The sequence below is a fragment of the Schistocerca gregaria genome, unplaced genomic scaffold (genome assembly GCF_023897955.1).
Source record: "Schistocerca gregaria isolate iqSchGreg1 unplaced genomic scaffold, iqSchGreg1.2 ptg000008l, whole genome shotgun sequence".
Classification (NCBI taxonomy): Eukaryota; Metazoa; Arthropoda; class Insecta; order Orthoptera; family Acrididae; genus Schistocerca; species Schistocerca gregaria.
The window spans coordinates 1,543,707-1,562,490 of record NW_026061700.1 but is presented as its reverse complement, the minus strand read 5'-3'; the positions used below and the strand labels follow the sequence as shown (position 1 = coordinate 1,562,490).

Here is an 18,784-nt window from a genome sequence, read left to right as displayed (position 1 = left end):
TGGGCCCTTGCCCTCAGAGTTTCACTCCTTGTGGCAGACACTATATAGTCAAATTCATATGACATACAGCATGCACATTGATCGTATAATCATTGCAGGAGGGACACCTATCAGCAAACATAAATCAGTACAAGATTTGGATGATCATCCAAATATTTATCACTTGATTCTATTTCATGTATCAGAGACCTATCTGAATATTACTGGAAGCAAATCCCAAAAAACAAAAGTAGCTACACCCTTACTTTTACTTCACTCAGCACAATCTGTGATACATGAGCTACCAAACATGAAGTTAGTTTTATTGAATTACTAAGCTACATGTGTTAAAATCTTCACACCCAGAGACAAGATGATCTCTCTATGAAAATCACAAGATATCTATTAAATAGCCACACAAATATCGAAAGAAGATTTTTTTAAGTTTGTCTGGCTATGATAATAGCAAGAAGTGTGACTACTGTCAATGTAGGAACGTACGTCTTGTGTAGTTGCAATAACTAAATATTTTACACAAATTAGTTATCATATCTACTGCTGTGTCACCTAAAACTTGGCGAAAGTTACATGTTTCACAATGTCTATAGGACCGATGAACAATGGCTGCAGCAATAAAGTTATATTTTAGTTCAAACAGTTGATTTAAACTTTTATTTACTTCAGGAATTTTTTTCTCTTGTGGATGAACTCTGTTGCAAATTTATGAAGAATTTCTACAGAGTGGGAAAACGATAGTTGCACTATTAAGCTTCACCGTACCTGCTGATTTTTGGTTTATTCCTTGCTACCCCATTCCTGTTCAGTGATGTACCTAGCCCATAGATCTGTAAGCACAGTGGCAACTGTTATTGTATCAGGAGAAAAACCTGAAGGTGAGCTGTCATTAGCCAGTATGAAAGTATTGTTTGAGAAAGTTTTTGGATTCTTCAGTATACAATTTTATCTTGACAATTTATTTGAGATAACATTTTGGTAATCAGTGTAAACAAAGTTGCATATGTTGTAGGGGTAGGAAGGAGTGGAGTGGAGTGCAAAAAAACAATGAGAAAGAAAGTGGAGATGAATAGGATACATAGAAAGGAGTTGATTAATTAAAATGAGGTTGTGAAGGGCAGCACACACAAGGGATGAAAACCCTTGGCTGATGAAATTAGTGAGCACCCTAGGAGGAGGGCAGGAAACTGTGTGACACAAAACCAAACTTGTTTCGCTACTGGTGAAACTCACCCATGCTCTGACAGTCTCACAGGTGCTACCCTCTAGTTTCACTCACCTGAGCAGTAGGAGGTGGAACTTGCTCCTCGACAGGCCCTGATTGCGAGAAAAGAAATTGCGTGTTAATATAAAAACTACTTTATCTGCAAAGGTAAAAAAAAAACAGGTGATTAACTAAGAATGTTACAGTATGACATGATAAAGAACAGAATTATTCAAAGTACTTACGGGCATTAAGCCAGGTTGAATTTTCGACAACTGCCGATATTTCGGAGGATGCACACTCCGCCATTTTCAAGGCTTAAACACCGATACATTTCCTCCCCGTAGAGGTAAATAATGTGAGACCTTAGTTTCTCCTGGCGTAAACTATGTTCAAAGTACTTACAGGCATTCAGCCAGGTTGAATTTTCGACAACTGCTGATATTTCGGCGGATGCACACTCCGCCATTTCCAAGGCTTAAACACCGATACATTTCCTCCCCGTCGAGGTAAAAAATGTGAGACCTACGGGGAGGAAATGTATCAGTGTTTAAGCCTTGAAAATAGCGGAGTGTGCATAAGCCGAAATATCGGCAGTTGTCGAAAATTCAACCTGCCTGAATGCCCCTAAGTATTTTGAACATAGTTTACGCCAAGAACACAATTATTTCAATCTTTTAGAGTGCTTACTGATCAGTGAATAACTGAGCATCTGATCTACATAATTATGTACAGCAGTGAACATTACTAACCGAGTTCCATAAAGCCAAAACTTTATTCCAGTTGGTGGCTACTGTCTGAAGACTGCATAGTGCAAACAAATTTTACTGTCAACATTTCACATAATTAAGGTCAAAATTTTACAATCCTGTAGTAATGTGCTTATTGAAACAAACAACTTTATTTAGCAGGATTAACTCACTGTGGCAAGTGTAACAGGTAGGAACAGTGTATATGACTGGATATGCAGCCGCACTCATTGCAGGCATTGCCAACATTATATTCATCAAGAAGTTGACAATAAGAGCACTTAGTGACTTGCAGGAAATTCACCCCCAATTTCAAATTATCATGAATTTTTCTCAGGAATACCTCACACAAAGTAATACCAAAAATTTTGATCACTTACCACATTTTTGATGTTCGTGCAGTCAAACTGCCACATCAAACAAATGCAATGCAACCCTTCTTTCTTTATTTACAGATGGGTAGATATAGCCACAAGAAGGCATGGAAGATGATGTGGGGTACTTCTCAGGTGCTTTCTTCACAGGGGTGAGGTGGGAAGAGCTTTGATGGGTATGGCAACAGGATGGAGCAGGAGACATAACAGGAATTAGGTGGACGTGGGCGGTGTACCATCTGGATGGTTCCTTACAATTCTGTCTTGTGAAATTCAACAGAGGGCTCTCTGTTGCTGGCATATTAAGAGGCTTGAAACGAACTCAGTATAGCTCATCTTTCCCATGACAGACACTGCATAGTTTCTGTACAGAGGCCCATAACACTGGACAATTTTCCAGTACTCCTGCAATGCACAGCCTTCATAGATCACTGCACAAGGGCTTACCAGCCCACCCAGGTCACAAACTCTACATCAACTATAACTTCAGAGTGCCATGACTATACAAATAAGAATGCAGCCCTCAATATTGACATCGCCAGTGCAACCTACACTTTAGGTGCCTACAGCAGTGCTTCTCAGTTTTTACAGACAGAGTGCTAAAATGGAGAGTAAAGGAATAGTTCTCATAGTAGCAAATATCTTTTAGTGCATCAGGGCATTCTCTACCTTGCCTTCACTAGAAACCTGTTTCATGCTGTTACACACAAAATGTGTTGCAATGAAGCTCTATTCCCCTTGTCTACTAAGGAACATCTCTCTTCTTGTGCTATTTACAATACTTCTTTGTTTCTGGAAACTTATTACCAGTGTCTTGTGTTCCCGTCAGTAGCCTTCATCTCTGTGTCATTCCACGTCACTATCCTCCTTCAATGATGATGTTGCCCGATTCCGGCATTATTCTTCCAGGTCTGTGCCTCCTGGATGGCACTCCATGAGGATGTCAGTTGTCACATTTTTGGTGCTGTTATAGACAACTTTTCCTCTGAGCACAACAACAACATTGGATAGGACACCACTAGTGCAACTTGCAGTGCTCACCTAACACCTTGAAGAATGATTCCCACATTAGTTATAACCTCAGAGCATATCAGAACTATTTTTGTGTTGCTTGCACTAGGAAGCTGCTTCACTTGCACAACATTATCATGTGCCTTCTTTTTTGCAACGAAGTTACAACGGTATGGCTACCTGAGCAAACTAGGTGGGACATGGGATTATGAGTGTGGGTTGCACATGGCAGTTGCCTCCTGGATTCCCTGTAGAGAGTTGAAGCAGGAATACAAATAGATTGGCTTAGGAACAGACTGTAGGGAAAATCTTAATGGGAAATATTTTATAAACAAAGGAAAAGTGATACTGTACATACATTATCATTGGATACTTATTATCAGCCATTCTCTCCACATATGAGATAATATTTCTCCTATTGAGACAGGAAAGGGTCTGAATCGGTGAGAAACAGACAAATGAAGGTGAAGGTGGGAACCCTCCTTGCATCATATTCTATGTTTCTGTGACCCTTCTGGACTCCAACTTAGTTAGTGATGTTTCTCATTCATCCATATCTTCCTATTCCAGCACTGCAGCACTGCTCAGCCCCCATTCTGCCATTGCACGGAGTCTTCAATATTCTCCTTAACTGCTAACACTCCCCCCAACCCCCCCCCCCCCCCCCCCCCCTCACCTTACCACACAACACATGCTCACACACAGCCAGGTTACCATCATGCTACTGCAGGGCAGCATAGGAGTAGCGACTACCAGCTTGAATGAGTTTTGTGGAAGTTAAGGATGAGTTAAGAGGGAATAACACATGTTCAAATTAAGAAAGCTGGTATGGGTGTGCAGTTTGTAGGACTGGAGATGACCTCGAGAATGCAGTACACATGTTTTGGTGCTACCAACATATCAGGGACCTTGTACTCTGTAGCATGCTGTCATTTGGTAGTCAATTAGCCTCTTTGCAGGTGATGGGTAACTGTGGCACTCAGATGTGTCAGGCTATTTCACACATCAGACAGATGGCAAAATACTGCTTTGGGAAAGAAGAAGGATTACAAGGACAGTAGTCCTCATATCAAGACATAATGATGAGGTTTCAAATCACTAGCCATGAATGTGGTTAACTTGATCTGGTCCCCAATAACTTTGTCAATTTTCCTCTTTAAGATGCTCAACTATGCTGAGCAATCGTTGTATACTTTAAAATATTTCTCTCAAGATGATGATTTTAGTATGAGCCATGACTACAGAATAAGGGGACTGTGATCTAAACATTACTACTTGTTGTAGTGTGCCAATTAGTAATGTGAGCTTACCTTTACAATGACTTATTTTTTAAATGTCAATTTACTACTTAAATATTTGTCTTCTTCCTCTTTGATCACGTTTTCCTCACAATCTACCACAGTACACTTTTCAAACACAACTGCACCTTTGTGACCAATCACTTGTAGTTACAATGGCACTGCCAATTTTCAGTATGAATTATGTACTAGGTAATTAATATCCAGTGTCAGGTTCTAGCATAAAATTCTGAACAACTGTTTCACTGATATGCTTTAGCACACAATCAATGAAGAATTAATGTCAAAGAAAATTATGAAAAACTGTGCCACACAAGATAACATTAAAGTGATTACTTTAACATGTAATTAAGCTACTGAAGAAAGTGAAAATCTCACCTGCTACTACCTCTTCTGCTTGCACCTCTTGTGGATCCTGCAAAAGAAAAAATAATAATAATAATAATAATAATAATAATAATAATATGAATAACTTTACATCAACTTAATTTAAGTGTAAATCAAATACCTTAAATGTGCCAGTGGTATGTCATCTCACTGCACATGCCCTTGTAATTGTTAATGAGTTGGCAAATTAAATATTGATAGCGATTAGGAATCAGGTGCAGTGACAAGTATATGGATATGAAATTCTATTAATGTGAGACTGATAAAGCTGCATAATGCTCCAAGTTAAGAATCACAAAATATTTGAGTTTTAATTGAGCTTAACGGTCTGAATTCCAGCTGCTACATACAGCCACTGTCACAGAGTAGGACAAGGTGCCCACAAAACGCAAGTCAACAGAATGGGAAAGCAGACCATAGTTGCTAGATGTTTGAAGGCTGGTGTAACGATACTGCCAGTGACCAAAATAGAAGTACAGCATAGTTTGCTGGATCAAACACCCCTCACAATGGCCTGGTGTAGTAGTCCAAAGGATAGTGGAAGGGGAAATGTATAACAGACCATTATAAAATCACAGCTCATAGAGATAGTGATAGGGTCCATCATGACTACATCTGCTGCTACTCGGACAGGAATTTGTGAGTTGATCTTGGTCCCAGAGAGCCATTTGAGGTTCACACACACAAGAGAGAGTGAAATTGTTAAAAGAACTATTACATTATATAAAGCCAGCTTTTTGCTATCCTTAAGAGTTCGATGACACTGTGTGTGCAACTGTTTATAATGAATGCAATTTACCATCATAGAATGATGGTTAAAAACATGGAGAGCACATCTCTGCATGTGAGACGAGTCACTAAATGGCTCAGTCAATCGAGTGAATGTGACATGGCGCAGTAAAGATGAAGTGCAAGAATGGAACATTGTGTCACAGTAATGATTACATTTGTAAGATATTCTACCTGGGCACCACAACTGGGGAAATAATGTTTCTCGAAGGGTGCCAGGGACCACTGAAATTCTTGTCATCCTTAGAAAGCTTCCTTGTGGGTGTGCACAAAGGTGGCGTAGGAATCAGAAAATGGATGTTGTTGTTGTTGTCTTCAGTCCTAAGACTGGTTTGATGCAGCTCTCCATCCTATTCTATCCTGTGCAATCTTCATATCCCAGTACTTACTGCAACCTACATCCTTCTGAATTTGCTTCATGTATTCATCTCTTGGTCTCCCTCTACGATTTTTACCCTTAACACTGCCTTCCAATACTAAATTGGTGATCTCTTGATGCCTCGGAAGATGCCTACCAACCAATCCCATCTTCTAGTCAAGTTGTGCCACAATCTCCTCTTCTCCCCAGTTCTATTCAATACCTCTTCATTAGTTATGTGATCTACCCATCTAATCATCAGCATCCTTCTTAGCACCACATTTGGAAAGCTTCTAATCTCTTGTCTGAACTATTTATCACCCACGTTCCACTTCATTACATGGCTACACTCCATACAAATACTTTCAGAAACAACTTCCTGACACTTAAATCTATACTCGATGTTAGCAAATTTCTCTTGTTGAGAAACACTTTACTTGCCATTGCCAGTATACATTTTGTATCCTCTCTACTTCGACCATCATCAGTTATTTTGCTCCCTAAATAGCAAAACTCCTTTACTACTTTAAGTATTTCATTTCCTAATCTAATTCCCTCAATGTCACCTGACTTAATTCTACTACATTCCATTATCCTCGTTTTGCTTTTGTTGATGGTTGTCTTATATCCTCCTTTCAACACACTGTCCATTCCGTTCAACTGCTTTTCCAAGTCCTTTGCTGTCTCTGAATAAACTACAATGTCATCAGCAGACCTCAAATTTTTTATTTCTTCTCCATGGATTTTAATACCTACTCCAAACCTTTCTTTTGTTTCCTTTACTGCTTGCTCAAAATACAGATTGAGTAACACTGCAGAATTTGAAAGAGTATTCCAGTCAACATTGTCAAAAGCTTCATATAAGTCTACAAATGCTAGAAACGTAGGTTTGCCTTTCCTTAATCTAGCTTCTAAGGTAAGCCATAGAATCAGTATAACCTCATGTGTTCCAATATTTGTACGGAATCGAAACTGATCTTCCCTGAGGTCTGTTTCTACCAGATTTTCCATTTGTCTGTAAAGAATTCGCATTATTATTTTCCAGCATGACTTATTTAAAAGATAGTTCAGTAATTTTTCACACCTGTCATAACCTGTTTTCTTTGTGATTGGAATAATTCGAATTATTCTTGCAGTCTGATGATAGCAAATGACAAATGGTCACTTGGTTTCTTACCATAGATACTTGGACTACTTCAAGCAATGTTCATGTGCTGATGGCATTACAACTAAATTAATCCTTGCAAGACATGACTATATCTCACGTATTTGTAGAAAATGTTGACCAGTCTGTGGGAACAGAATTTAAATTGCATCGGAGTTCAAAAGCTTTCTGACATTAGGAGAGAGGTAGGTTTTTCTGTAAAATAAATGCAAATCTGAAATCAAGAAGGATACAGACCTACATGGCACAGCACATATGGGAACAAACAGCAGATTTCCTGCAATACCAAGCACTTTGCGCATTTGAAATTGATCTAGTCCCTGATAGTGCTGCATTTGTCATGTGCCACTTGCCTCATACTTTGCAGAAGTGCAGAAAATTCAGGCAAGCCACATGTAGTGAACACAAACCTATTCTGATGCCCAACAAATTGTTTGCTTAATTGCTTAAAGCGTGTTTGTAGGGCTTCTAGTTGCACATCTGTATGCTGTCATGCTTGTCAAAAATCACACCACACAGAAATAAAACACACAAAATGGAAAAAGGTAGGGGACTGTCCTAGTGACAAAATACAAACACAATGGTATACATTCATCACCTGCATTGTGTTATTGCTCACCTAAATCATCCCTGGCAAACAAGTATTGCTTACAACAGTGACAATATGGTTAAAAGATAGCAGTGGCACATGAAAAACTTATGCTCTCTCAGTTTCTGACTTGCAGACATGATTTATATCTCAACCATGTGCACAGTGCCTCTGACTTCACAAATGGCAAAGTAGAGCACACATTCAAGGAACAGATGGAATCAAACCAGAAACAAAACAGTGCATCTTCATTCAAATTGACTCGTGTATAAAAGTCTTCATTTTACCTTCTGTGTGTTTAATGTTGCTGGAGATAACTGACATCTCATCTCAATCACATTGTGTTGGATTTGATGAGTATATAACTTGTTGATCCAGAAATTTGGTCACCTGTCAAGATGGACATGTTGCTGGGATCACAAGTTTGTGTGTACATTCATAAGGCAAGGACTCTCTCCATAGGAACTGATCATCCTGTGCTTCAAGAGAGAGAACTGTGTTGGGTTATGTGTGTCAAAGCAGTATCAAATGGTAGAACACAAAACTTTGTCAAGGTAGCCATTTGTGTTATGCTCTGTGAAGACTTACACTGACTTTCTTGAAGAAACTGAAGGACAGAAGGATGAAATCAAGTCTGAGCCACAGTATCTCAAATCTTGGTGGTACTGTATTCCACTGGCATCACTAACTACTTAGGTTGCTGATATTGATTAGATTGCAAGTTGCAAGCTAAGATCTTTGATCAAAGCACACGTGCGATTGTGCATGTGTGTCCGTTTGGTGGGGCCTGGAGAACAGTTGGCTGGAGTGCATATGGCTGGCAATTTGTTACTTTTGGGGGACTCCCACTATCCAGTGCAGGACAAAAGATACCACTGAAGGTCGAGTCAGTGAGAGAAAAATGGACCAGATCACATGAGGACCAACAGCGGTGCCATGCAAGAAGACATACGGACATTGCACACAACCTGCTTCGCAAGTTACTGGCTTACTCTACAAGCTTAAATTTTATCGCTCCTTGATGATCACAAGTGGGGGTAGGATGCAATAATACCCTGGCTAAAATCCTGCATAGTCACTGCTCCTTCACAACTGAGTCAAGTTTTGAGTTGTTTTGTTATATTTGAGTAAGGTCATATCTGTGTTATCTAGAATTGCATCTGTAATAATAATGCACCTATGAGTGATTCAGTGCATGATCATCAGTAAATGTTATTAATTGCAATTTGTGTTCTGGGTCATGCATCATGCAAGTGTAAGAGTATTCCGTGTTTTAAGTCTCATGATGGGAATCTACTCCAACACAATCTGTGTCAGAGGCAAAGCAACCTCGGTACATGTGTACACTTGAGCTAATGTATCAGGACGTGCTTAAATTTTTGCTTCTGAATAATACAAATTTTAAGGAGTGTTAATTTGTATCTCTAGTCAGTTGTGCCAAGCATTCACGTTTTCTACTTCCTGGCCCTTATTGTGTGAAGCTTTATTTGTGCAGACCACTGTTCCCATTGATGTGTGTCAGCGGGAAATGACATGTTGCTATTCCCTGAACACAGAGCAGAGGTATGTTTGCATTTGGCCATGGCAGCACTTCTGTCATCACGTGGCACCCAGATTGACTGGCAGTATGCTGCCCCTACCAGTCAAACTGTGGGGCCTCGAAGGAAGTGGGGCAGGAACCAGTAATCTGCTATTATTTTATTGATTTATTGAAATCAGGAGATTAAGGCATATTTCCTAAGCCTGAGGTTCCTCCTCATTATGCCTTTAACTACTTGCTTAAACCTAGCATTCTTAATCCTAATTCTCAACACGTTTAGTTTAAACCCTGTTAGCTATCAGTATAAACTGTCAATCGTTACCTCAGTGAATAGTCATTCATTAACCCCACTTGGGGAATTTGGCTGTTTGCTCCTTGTTGACTGTGGTAGCTCTGCTGTAGTTCTCAGCTTATTCTGAATTTGGGACGAATGTTTATTTATTAAAGGCAATTTTTCATGTTTGTCTGCAATGTACAGGTTACTGCTTAAGGGTTATTCTTTCTTTTTGTTGTGTGTTAAACATTGCTGAGGGACCTTCCAACAGCAACAATAAGTGATGTGACTTGCAAATCTTCCTGTGTTTGTATGAATGTTATTCAGTTGTGTAATAGTTACAAAAGCAGCAAGTTCTTAGCACATTTAATGTCTGTCATTGTAAATCATTTAACTCATAATATTTTTGTTTAACCTGCCCAACTGCTGCGACGTTTCCTTGTTTTGTGACCCGTGTACTTCAAATTTCATGCCCTGTTTGGAATGGTACAACTGACAAAATATGGCTTCTAATTAATTAAGCCTGTTCAAGTTTCAACTGTGAATATCGTGACTTTAAGTAAGTTATTAATTTGTAATAATAATAATAATAATAATAATAATAATAATAATGTTGTAAATAAGAAAGTGTATTACATAAAATAACAAGTTACAAAATATGCGAGTCCACATTCCATTTCTTTTACTTAAAGCTGTTCCAAACCTAGTTGTGAGGTATCAATGTCTTAATTATGTAAGAAGAGCAGCAATGTGACTCACCCATCCTGGAACACACAACTGAAGATTCAACAGACAGATTCATTGTTCATCTTCCATTTCAGGAAGAGCTGAGTTTGTTATTCAATTCTTTCCACAATACAGCAAGATTACTCTATTAAACTGAACAGAAACTTGCAAGACAATCAAAGTTTGTGGAAAGCTACACAGAGTTTATAAGGAAGTATGAAGATTTAAGACATATGGTAATAGTAGTTATGACAGATGCCATTTAATATTGCATGCCGATGAATATTGTGGAGGAGTGATAGATTTGCACCACTTCAGGAATACCAACGAAAGACAATCACATAAAAAATGACTTGTGCCCCCTTCCTTGCAGCACTGTGTCTGTTATAATTAGCTCATGAAGAGAGTGATCAGAGTGAGGCAGCAAACATTCTCAGTAATCACTTCAGTATGGACCACTTTATCTCAGTTTGTGATACAGTAAGGGTTGAAATTCAGCTCCAACAAGATCTCATGATGATATTGATCAGAAGTTGATCTTCACTATGGAAATGGTACAACAACAGTGCCAAACTATTCAAAAATATCCCCTCTGTGGAGCATGAAACACAACTACTTTTACTGCTTGGTAATGATGAGGATATTAGAACACCTGGTTTATTCTAGCATCCAGCTTATGATCATTCAAAAATTGTAAACAATGTCAAAGCAACACCTAGTATCTGCAGCTTCACTAAACACACACTACTCTGTGACACATAAAACATTTTTAATTTCTTTGGATTAATTAGACACATTGTCATCACATTTGAGATATGTTTGCAATATCTATGGCAGCATAGGTTAATGTGAATTGGGCCCTTGCCCTCAGAGTTTCACTCCTTGTGGCAGACACTATATAGTCAAATTCATATGACATACAGCATGCACATTGATCGTATAATCATTGCAGGAGGGACACCTATCAGCAAACATAAATCAGTACAAGATTTGGATGATCATCCAAATATTTATCACTTGATTCTATTTCATGTATCAGAGACCTACCTGAATATTACTGGAAGCAAATCCCAAAAAACAAAAGTAGCTACACCCTTACTTTTACTTCACTCAGCACAATCTGTGATACATGAGCTACCAAACATGAAGTTAGTTTTATTGAATTACTAAGCTACATGTGTTAAAATCTTCACACCCAGAGACAAGATGATCTCTCTATGAAAATCACAAGATATCTATTAAATAGCCACACAAATATCGAAAGAAGATTTTTTTTAAGTTTGTCTGGCTATGATAATAGCAAGAAGTGTGACTACTATCAATGTAGGAATGTACGTCTTGTGTAGTTGCAATAACTAAATATTTTACACAAATTAGTTATCATATCTACTGCTGTGTAACCTAAAACTTGGCGAAAGTTACATGTTTCACAATGTCTATAGGACCGATGAACAATGGCTGCAGCAATAAAGTTATATTTTAGTTCATACAGTTGATTTAAACTTTTATTTACTTCAGGATTTTTTTTCTCTTGTGGATGAACTCTGTTGCAAATTTATGAAGAATTTCTACAGAGTGGGAAAACGATAGTTGCACTATTAGGCTTCACCGTACCTGCTGATTTTTGGTTTATTCCTTGCTACCCCATTCCTGTTCAGTGATGTACCTAGCCCATAGATCTGTAAGCACAGTGGCAACTGTCATTGTATCAGGAGAAAAACCTGAAGGTGAGCTGTCATTAGCCAGTATGAAAGTATTGTTTGAGAAAGTTTTTGGATTCTTCAGTACACAATTTTATCTTGACAATTTATTTGAGATAACATTTTGGTAATCAGTGTAAACAAAGTTGCATATGTTGTAGGGGCCAGGAAGGAGTGGAGTGGAGTGCAAAAAAACAATGAGAAAGAAAGTGGAGATGAATAGGATACATAGAAAGGAGTTGATTAATTAAAATGAGGTTGTGAAGGGCAGCACACACAAGGGATGAAAACCCTTGGCTGATGAAATTAGTGAGCACCCTAGGAGGATTGCAGGAAACTGTGTGACACAAAACCAAACTTGTTTCGCTACTGGTGAAACTCACCCATGCTCTGACAGTCTCACAGGTGCTACCCTCTAGTTTCACTCACCTGAGCAGTAGGAGGTGGAACTTGCTCCTCGACAGGCCCTGATTGCGAGAAAAGAAATTGTGTGTTAATATAAAAACTACTTTATCTGCAAAGGTAAAAAAAAATAGGTGATTAACTAAGAATGTTACAGTATGACATGATAAAGAACAGAATTATTTCAATCTTTTAGAGTGCTTACTGATCAGTGAATAACTGAGCATCAGATCTACATAATTATGTACAGCAGTGAACATTACTAACCGAGTTCCATAAAGCCAAAACTTTATTCCAGTTGGTGGCTACTGTCTGAAGACTGCATAGTGCAAACAAATTTTACTGTCAACATTTCACATAATTAAGGTCAAAATTTTACAATCCTGTAGTAATGTGCTTATTGAAACAAACAACTTTATTTAGCAGGATTAACTCACTGTGGCAAGTGTAACAGGTAGGAACAGTGTATATGACTGGATATGCAGCCGCACTCATTGCAGGCATTGCCAACATTATATTCATCAAGAAGTTGACAATAAGAGCACTTAGTGACTTGCAGGAAACTTCACCCCCAATTTCAAATTATCATGAATTTTTCTCAGGAATACCTCACACAAAGTAATACCAAAAATTTTGATCACTTACCACATTTTTGATGTTCGTGCAGTCAAACTGCCACATCAAACAAATGCAATGCAACCCTTCTTTCTTTATTTACAGATGGGTAGATATAGCCACAAGAAGGCATGGAAGATGATGTGGGGTACTTCTCAGGTGCTTTCTTCACAGGGGTGAGGTGGGAAGAGCTTTGATGGGTATGGCAACAGGATGGAGCAGGAGACATAACAGGAATTAGGTGGACGTGGGCGGTGTACCATCTGGATGGTTCCTTACAATTCTGTCTTGTGAAATTCAACAGAGGGCTCTCTGTTGCTGGCATATTAAGAGGCTTGAAACGAACTCAGTATAGCTCATCTTTCCCATGACAGACACTGCATAGTTTCTGTACAGAGGCCCATAACACTGGCCAATTTTCCAGTACTCCTGCAATGCCCAGCCTTCATAGATCACTGCACAAGGTCTTACCAGCCCACCCAGGTCACAAACTCTACATCAACTATAACTTCAGAGTGCCATGACTATACAAATAAGAATGCAGCCCTCAATATTGACATCGCCAGTGCAACCTACACTTTAGGTGCCTACAGCAGTGCTTCTCAGTTTTTACAGACAGAGTGCTAAAATGGAGAGTAAAGGAATAGTTCTCATAGTAGCAAATATCTTTTAGTGCATCAGGGCATTCTCTACCTTGCCTTCACTAGAAACCTGTTTCATGCTGTTACACACAAAATGTGTTGCAATGAAGCTCTATTCCCCTTGTCCACTAAGGAACATCTCTCTTCTTGTGCTATTTACATTTGTTTCTGGAAACTTATTACCAGTGTCTTGTGTTCCCGTCAGTAGCCTTCATCTCCGTGTCATTTTACGTCACTATCCTCCTTCAATGATGATGTTGCCCGATTCCGGCATTATTCTTCCAGGTCTGTGCCTCCTGGATGGCACTCCATGAGGATGTCAGTTGTCACATTTTTGGTGCTGTTATAGACAACTTTTCCTCTGAGCACAACAACAACATTGGATACTAGGACACCACTAGTGCAACTTGCAGTGCTCACCTAACACCTTGAAGAATGATTCCCACATTAGTTATAACCTCAGAGCATATCAGAACTATTTTTGTGTTGCTTGCACTAGGAAGCTGCTTCACTTGCACAACATTATCATGTGCCTTCTTTTTTGCAACGAAGTTACAACGGTATGGCTACCTGAGCAAACTAGGTGGGACATGGGATTATGAGTGTGGGTTGCACATGGCAGTTGCCTCCTGGATTCCCTGTAGAGAGTTGAAGCAGGAATACAAATAGATTGGCTTAGGAACAGACTGTAGGGAAAATCTTAATGGGAAATATTTTATAAACAAAGGAAAAGTGATACTGTACATACATTATCATTGGATACTTATTATCAGCCATTCTCTCCACATATGAGATAATATTTCTCCTATTGAGACAGGAAAGGGTCTGAATCGGTGAGAAACAGACAAATGAAGGTGAAGGTGGGAACCCTCCTTGCATCATATTCTATGTTTCTGTGACCCTTCTGGACTCCAACTTAGTTAGTGATGTTTCTCATTCATCCATATCTTCCTATTCCAGCACTGCAGCACTGCTCAGCCCCCATTCTGCCATTGCACGGAGTCTTCAATATTCTCCTTAACTGCTAACACTCCCCCCAACCCCCCCCCCCCCCCCCCCTCACCTTACCACACAACACATGCTCACACACAGCCAGGTTACCATCATGCTACTGCAGGGCAGCATAGGAGTAGCGACTACCAGCTTGAATGAGTTTTGTGGAAGTTAAGGATGAGTTAAGAGGGAATAACACATGTTCAAATTAAGAAAGCTGGTATGGGTGTGCAGTTTGTAGGACTGGAGATGACCTCGAGAATGCAGTACACATGTTTTGGTGCTACCAACATATCAGGGACCTTGTACTCTGTAGCATGCTGTCATTTGGTAGTCAATTAGCCTCTTTGCAGGTGATGGGTAACTGTGGCACTCAGATGTGTCAGGCTATTTCACACATCAGACAGATGGCAAAATACTGCTTTGGGAAAGAAGAAGGATTACAAGGACAGTAGTCCTCATATCAAGACATAATGATGAGGTTTCAAATCACTAGCCATGAATGTGGTTAACTTGATCTGGTCCCCAATAACTTTGTCAATTTTCCTCTTTAAGATGCTCAACTATGCTGAGCAATCGTTGTATACTTTAAAATATTTCTCTCAAGATGATGATTTTAGTATGAGCCATGACTACAGAATAAGGGGACTGTGATCTAAACATTACTACTTGTTGTAGTGTGCCAATTAGTAATGTGAGCTTGCCTTTACAATGACTTATTTTTTAAATGTCAATTTACTACTTAAATATTTGTCTTCTTCCTCTTTGATCACGTTTTCCTCACAATCTACCACAGTACACTTTTCAAACACAACTGCACCTTTGTGACCAATCACTTGTAGTTACAATGGCACTGCCAATTTTCAGTATGAATTATGTACTAGGTAATTAATATCCAGTGTCAGGTTCTAGCATAAAATTCTGAACAACTGTTTCACTGATATGCTTTAGCACACAATCAATGAAGAATTAATGTCAAAGAAAATTATGAAAAAATGTGCCATACAAGATAACATTAAAGTGATTACATTAACATGTAATTAAGCTACTGAAGAAAGTGAAAATCTCACCTGCTACTACCTCTTCTGCTTGCACCTCTTGTGGCTCCTGAAAAAAAAAGAAAATAAATAAATAATAATAATAATAATAATATGAATAACTTTACATCAACTTAATTTAAGTGTAAATCAAATACCTTAAATGTGCCAGTGGTATGTCATCTCACTGCACATGCCCTTGTAATTGTTAATGAGTTGGCAAATTAAATATTGATAGCGATTAGGAATCAGGTGCAGTGACAAGTATATGGATATGAAATTCTATTAATGTGAGACTGATAAAGCTGCATAATGCTCCAAGTTAAGAATCACAAAATATTTGAGTTTTAATTGAGCTTAACGGTCTGAATTCCAGATGCTACATACAGCCACTGTCACAGAGTAGGACAAGGTGCCCACAAAACGCAAGTCAACAGAATGGGAAAGCAGACCATAGTTGTTAGATGTTTGAAGGCTGGTGTAACGATACTGCCAGTGACCAAAATAGAAGTACAGCATAGTTTGCTGGATCAAACACCCCTCACAATGGCCTGGTGTAGTAGTCCAAAGGATAGTGGAAGGGGAAATGTATAACAGACCATTATAAAATCACAGCTCATAGAGATAGTGATAGGGTCCATCATGACTACATCTGCTGCTACTCGGACAGGAATTTGTGAGTTGATCTTGGTCCCAGAGAGCCATTTGAGGTTCACACACACAAGAGAGAGTGAAATTGTTAAAAGAACTATTACATTATATAAAGCCAGCTTTTTGCTATCCTTAAGAGTTCGATGACACTGTGTGTGCAACTGTTTATAATGAATGCAATTTACCATCATAGAATGATGGTTAAAAACATGGAGAGCACATCTCTGCATGTGAGATGAGTCACTAAATGGCTCAGTCAATCGAGTGAATGTGACATGGCGCAGTAAAGATGAAGTGCAAGAATGGAACATTGTGTCACAGTAATGATTACATTTGTAAGATATTCTACCTGGGCACCACAACTGGGGAAATAATGTTTCTCGAAGGGTGCCAGGGACCACTGAAATTCTTGTCATCCTTAGAAAGCTTCCTTGTGGGTGTGCACAAAGGTGGCGTAGGAATCAGAAAATGGATGTTGTTGTTGTTGTCTTCAGTCCTAAGACTGGTTTGATGCAGCTCTCCATCCTATTCTATCCTGTGCAATCTTCATATCCCAGTACTTACTGCAACCTACATCCTTCTGAATTTGCTTCATGTATTCATCTCTTGGTCTCCCTCTACGATTTTTACCCTTAACACTGCCTTCCAATACTAAACTGGTGATCTCTTGATGCCTCGGAAGATGCCTACCAACCAATCCCATCTTCTAGTCAAGTTGTGCCACAATCTCCTCTTCTCCCCAGTTCTATTCAATACCTCTTCATTAGTTATGTGATCTACCCATCTAATCATCAGCATCCTTCTTAGCACCACATTTGGAAAGCTTCTAATCTCTTGTCTGAACTATTTATCACCCACGTTCCACTTCATTACATGGCTACACTCCATACAAATACTTTCAGAAACAACTTCCTGACACTTAAATCTATACTCGATGTTAGCAAATTTCTCTTGTTGAGAAACACTTTACTTGCCATTGCCAGTATACATTTTGTATCCTCTCTACTTCGACCATCATCAGTTATTTTGCTCCCTAAATAGCAAAACTCCTTTACTACTTTAAGTATTTCATTTCCTAATCTAATTCCCTCAATGTCACCTGACTTAATTCTACTACATTCCATTATCCTCGTTTTGCTTTTGTTGATGGTTGTCTTATATCCTCCTTTCAACACACTGTCCATTCCGTTCAACTGCTTTTCCAAGTCCTTTGCTGTCTCTGAATAAACTACAATGTCATCAGCAGACCTCAAATTTTTTATTTCTTCTCCATGGATTTTAATACCTACTCCAAACCTTTCTTTTGTTTCCTTTACTGCTTGCTCAAAATACAGATTGAGTAACACTGCAGAATTTGAAAGAGTATTCCAGTCAACATTGTCAAAAGCTTCATATAAGTCTACAAATGCTAGAAACGTAGGTTTGCCTTTCCTTAATCTAGCTTCTAAGGTAAGCCATAGAATCAGTATAACCTCATGTGTTCCAATATTTGTACGGAATCGAAACTGATCTTCCCTGAGGTCTGTTTCTACCAGATTTTCCATTTGTCTGTAAAGAATTCGCATTATTATTTTCCAGCATGACTTATTTAAAAGATAGTTCAGTAATTTTTCACACCTGTCATAACCTGTTTTCTTTGTGATTGGAATAATTCGAATTATTCTTGCAGTCTGATGATAGCAAATGACAAATGGTCACTTGGTTTCTTACCATAGATACTTGGACTACTTCAAGCAATGTTCATGTGCTGATGGCATTACAACTAAATTAATCCTTGCAAGACATGACTATATCTCACGTATTTGTAGAAAATGTTGACCAGTCTGTGAGAACAGAATTTAAATTGCATTGGAGTTCAAAAGCTTTCTGACATTAGGAGAGAGGTAGGTTTTTCTGTAAAATAAATGCAAATCTGAAATCAAGAAGGATACAGACCTACATGGCACAGCACATATGGGAACAAACAGCAGACTTCCTGCAATACCAAGCACTTTGCGCATTTGAAATTGATCTAGTCCCTGATAGTGCTGCATTTGTCATGTGCCACTTGCCTCATACTTTGCAGAAGTGCAGAAAATTCAGGCAAGCCACATGTAGTGAACACAAACCTATTCTGATGCCCAACAAATTGTTTGCTTAATTGCTTAAAGCGTGTTTGTAGGGCTTCTAGTTGCACATCTGTATGCTGTCATGCTTGTCAAAAATCACACCACACAGAAATAAAACACACAAAATGGAAAAAGGTAGGGGACTGTCCTAGTGACAAAATACAAACACAATGGTATAC

General features: G+C 38.8%; 1 protein-coding gene across 1 annotated transcript in view; it reads right to left on the bottom strand.

Annotated features, from left to right (window-relative positions):
- LOC126301101 (chaplin-A-like) overlaps positions 1 to 18,784 on the bottom strand; it is a 119,700-nt gene that overhangs the window by 46,238 nt on the left and 54,678 nt on the right. The window contains exons 9-12 of the mRNA XM_049991691.1: positions 15,880 to 15,916; positions 12,588 to 12,625; positions 5,009 to 5,045; positions 1,274 to 1,311 (exon numbers count right to left, since the gene is read on the bottom strand). Coding sequence (XP_049847648.1) covers positions 1,274 to 1,311; positions 5,009 to 5,045; positions 12,588 to 12,625; positions 15,880 to 15,916 — 150 coding nt within the window. The remainder of the gene's footprint in view (positions 1 to 1,273; positions 1,312 to 5,008; positions 5,046 to 12,587; positions 12,626 to 15,879; positions 15,917 to 18,784) is intronic.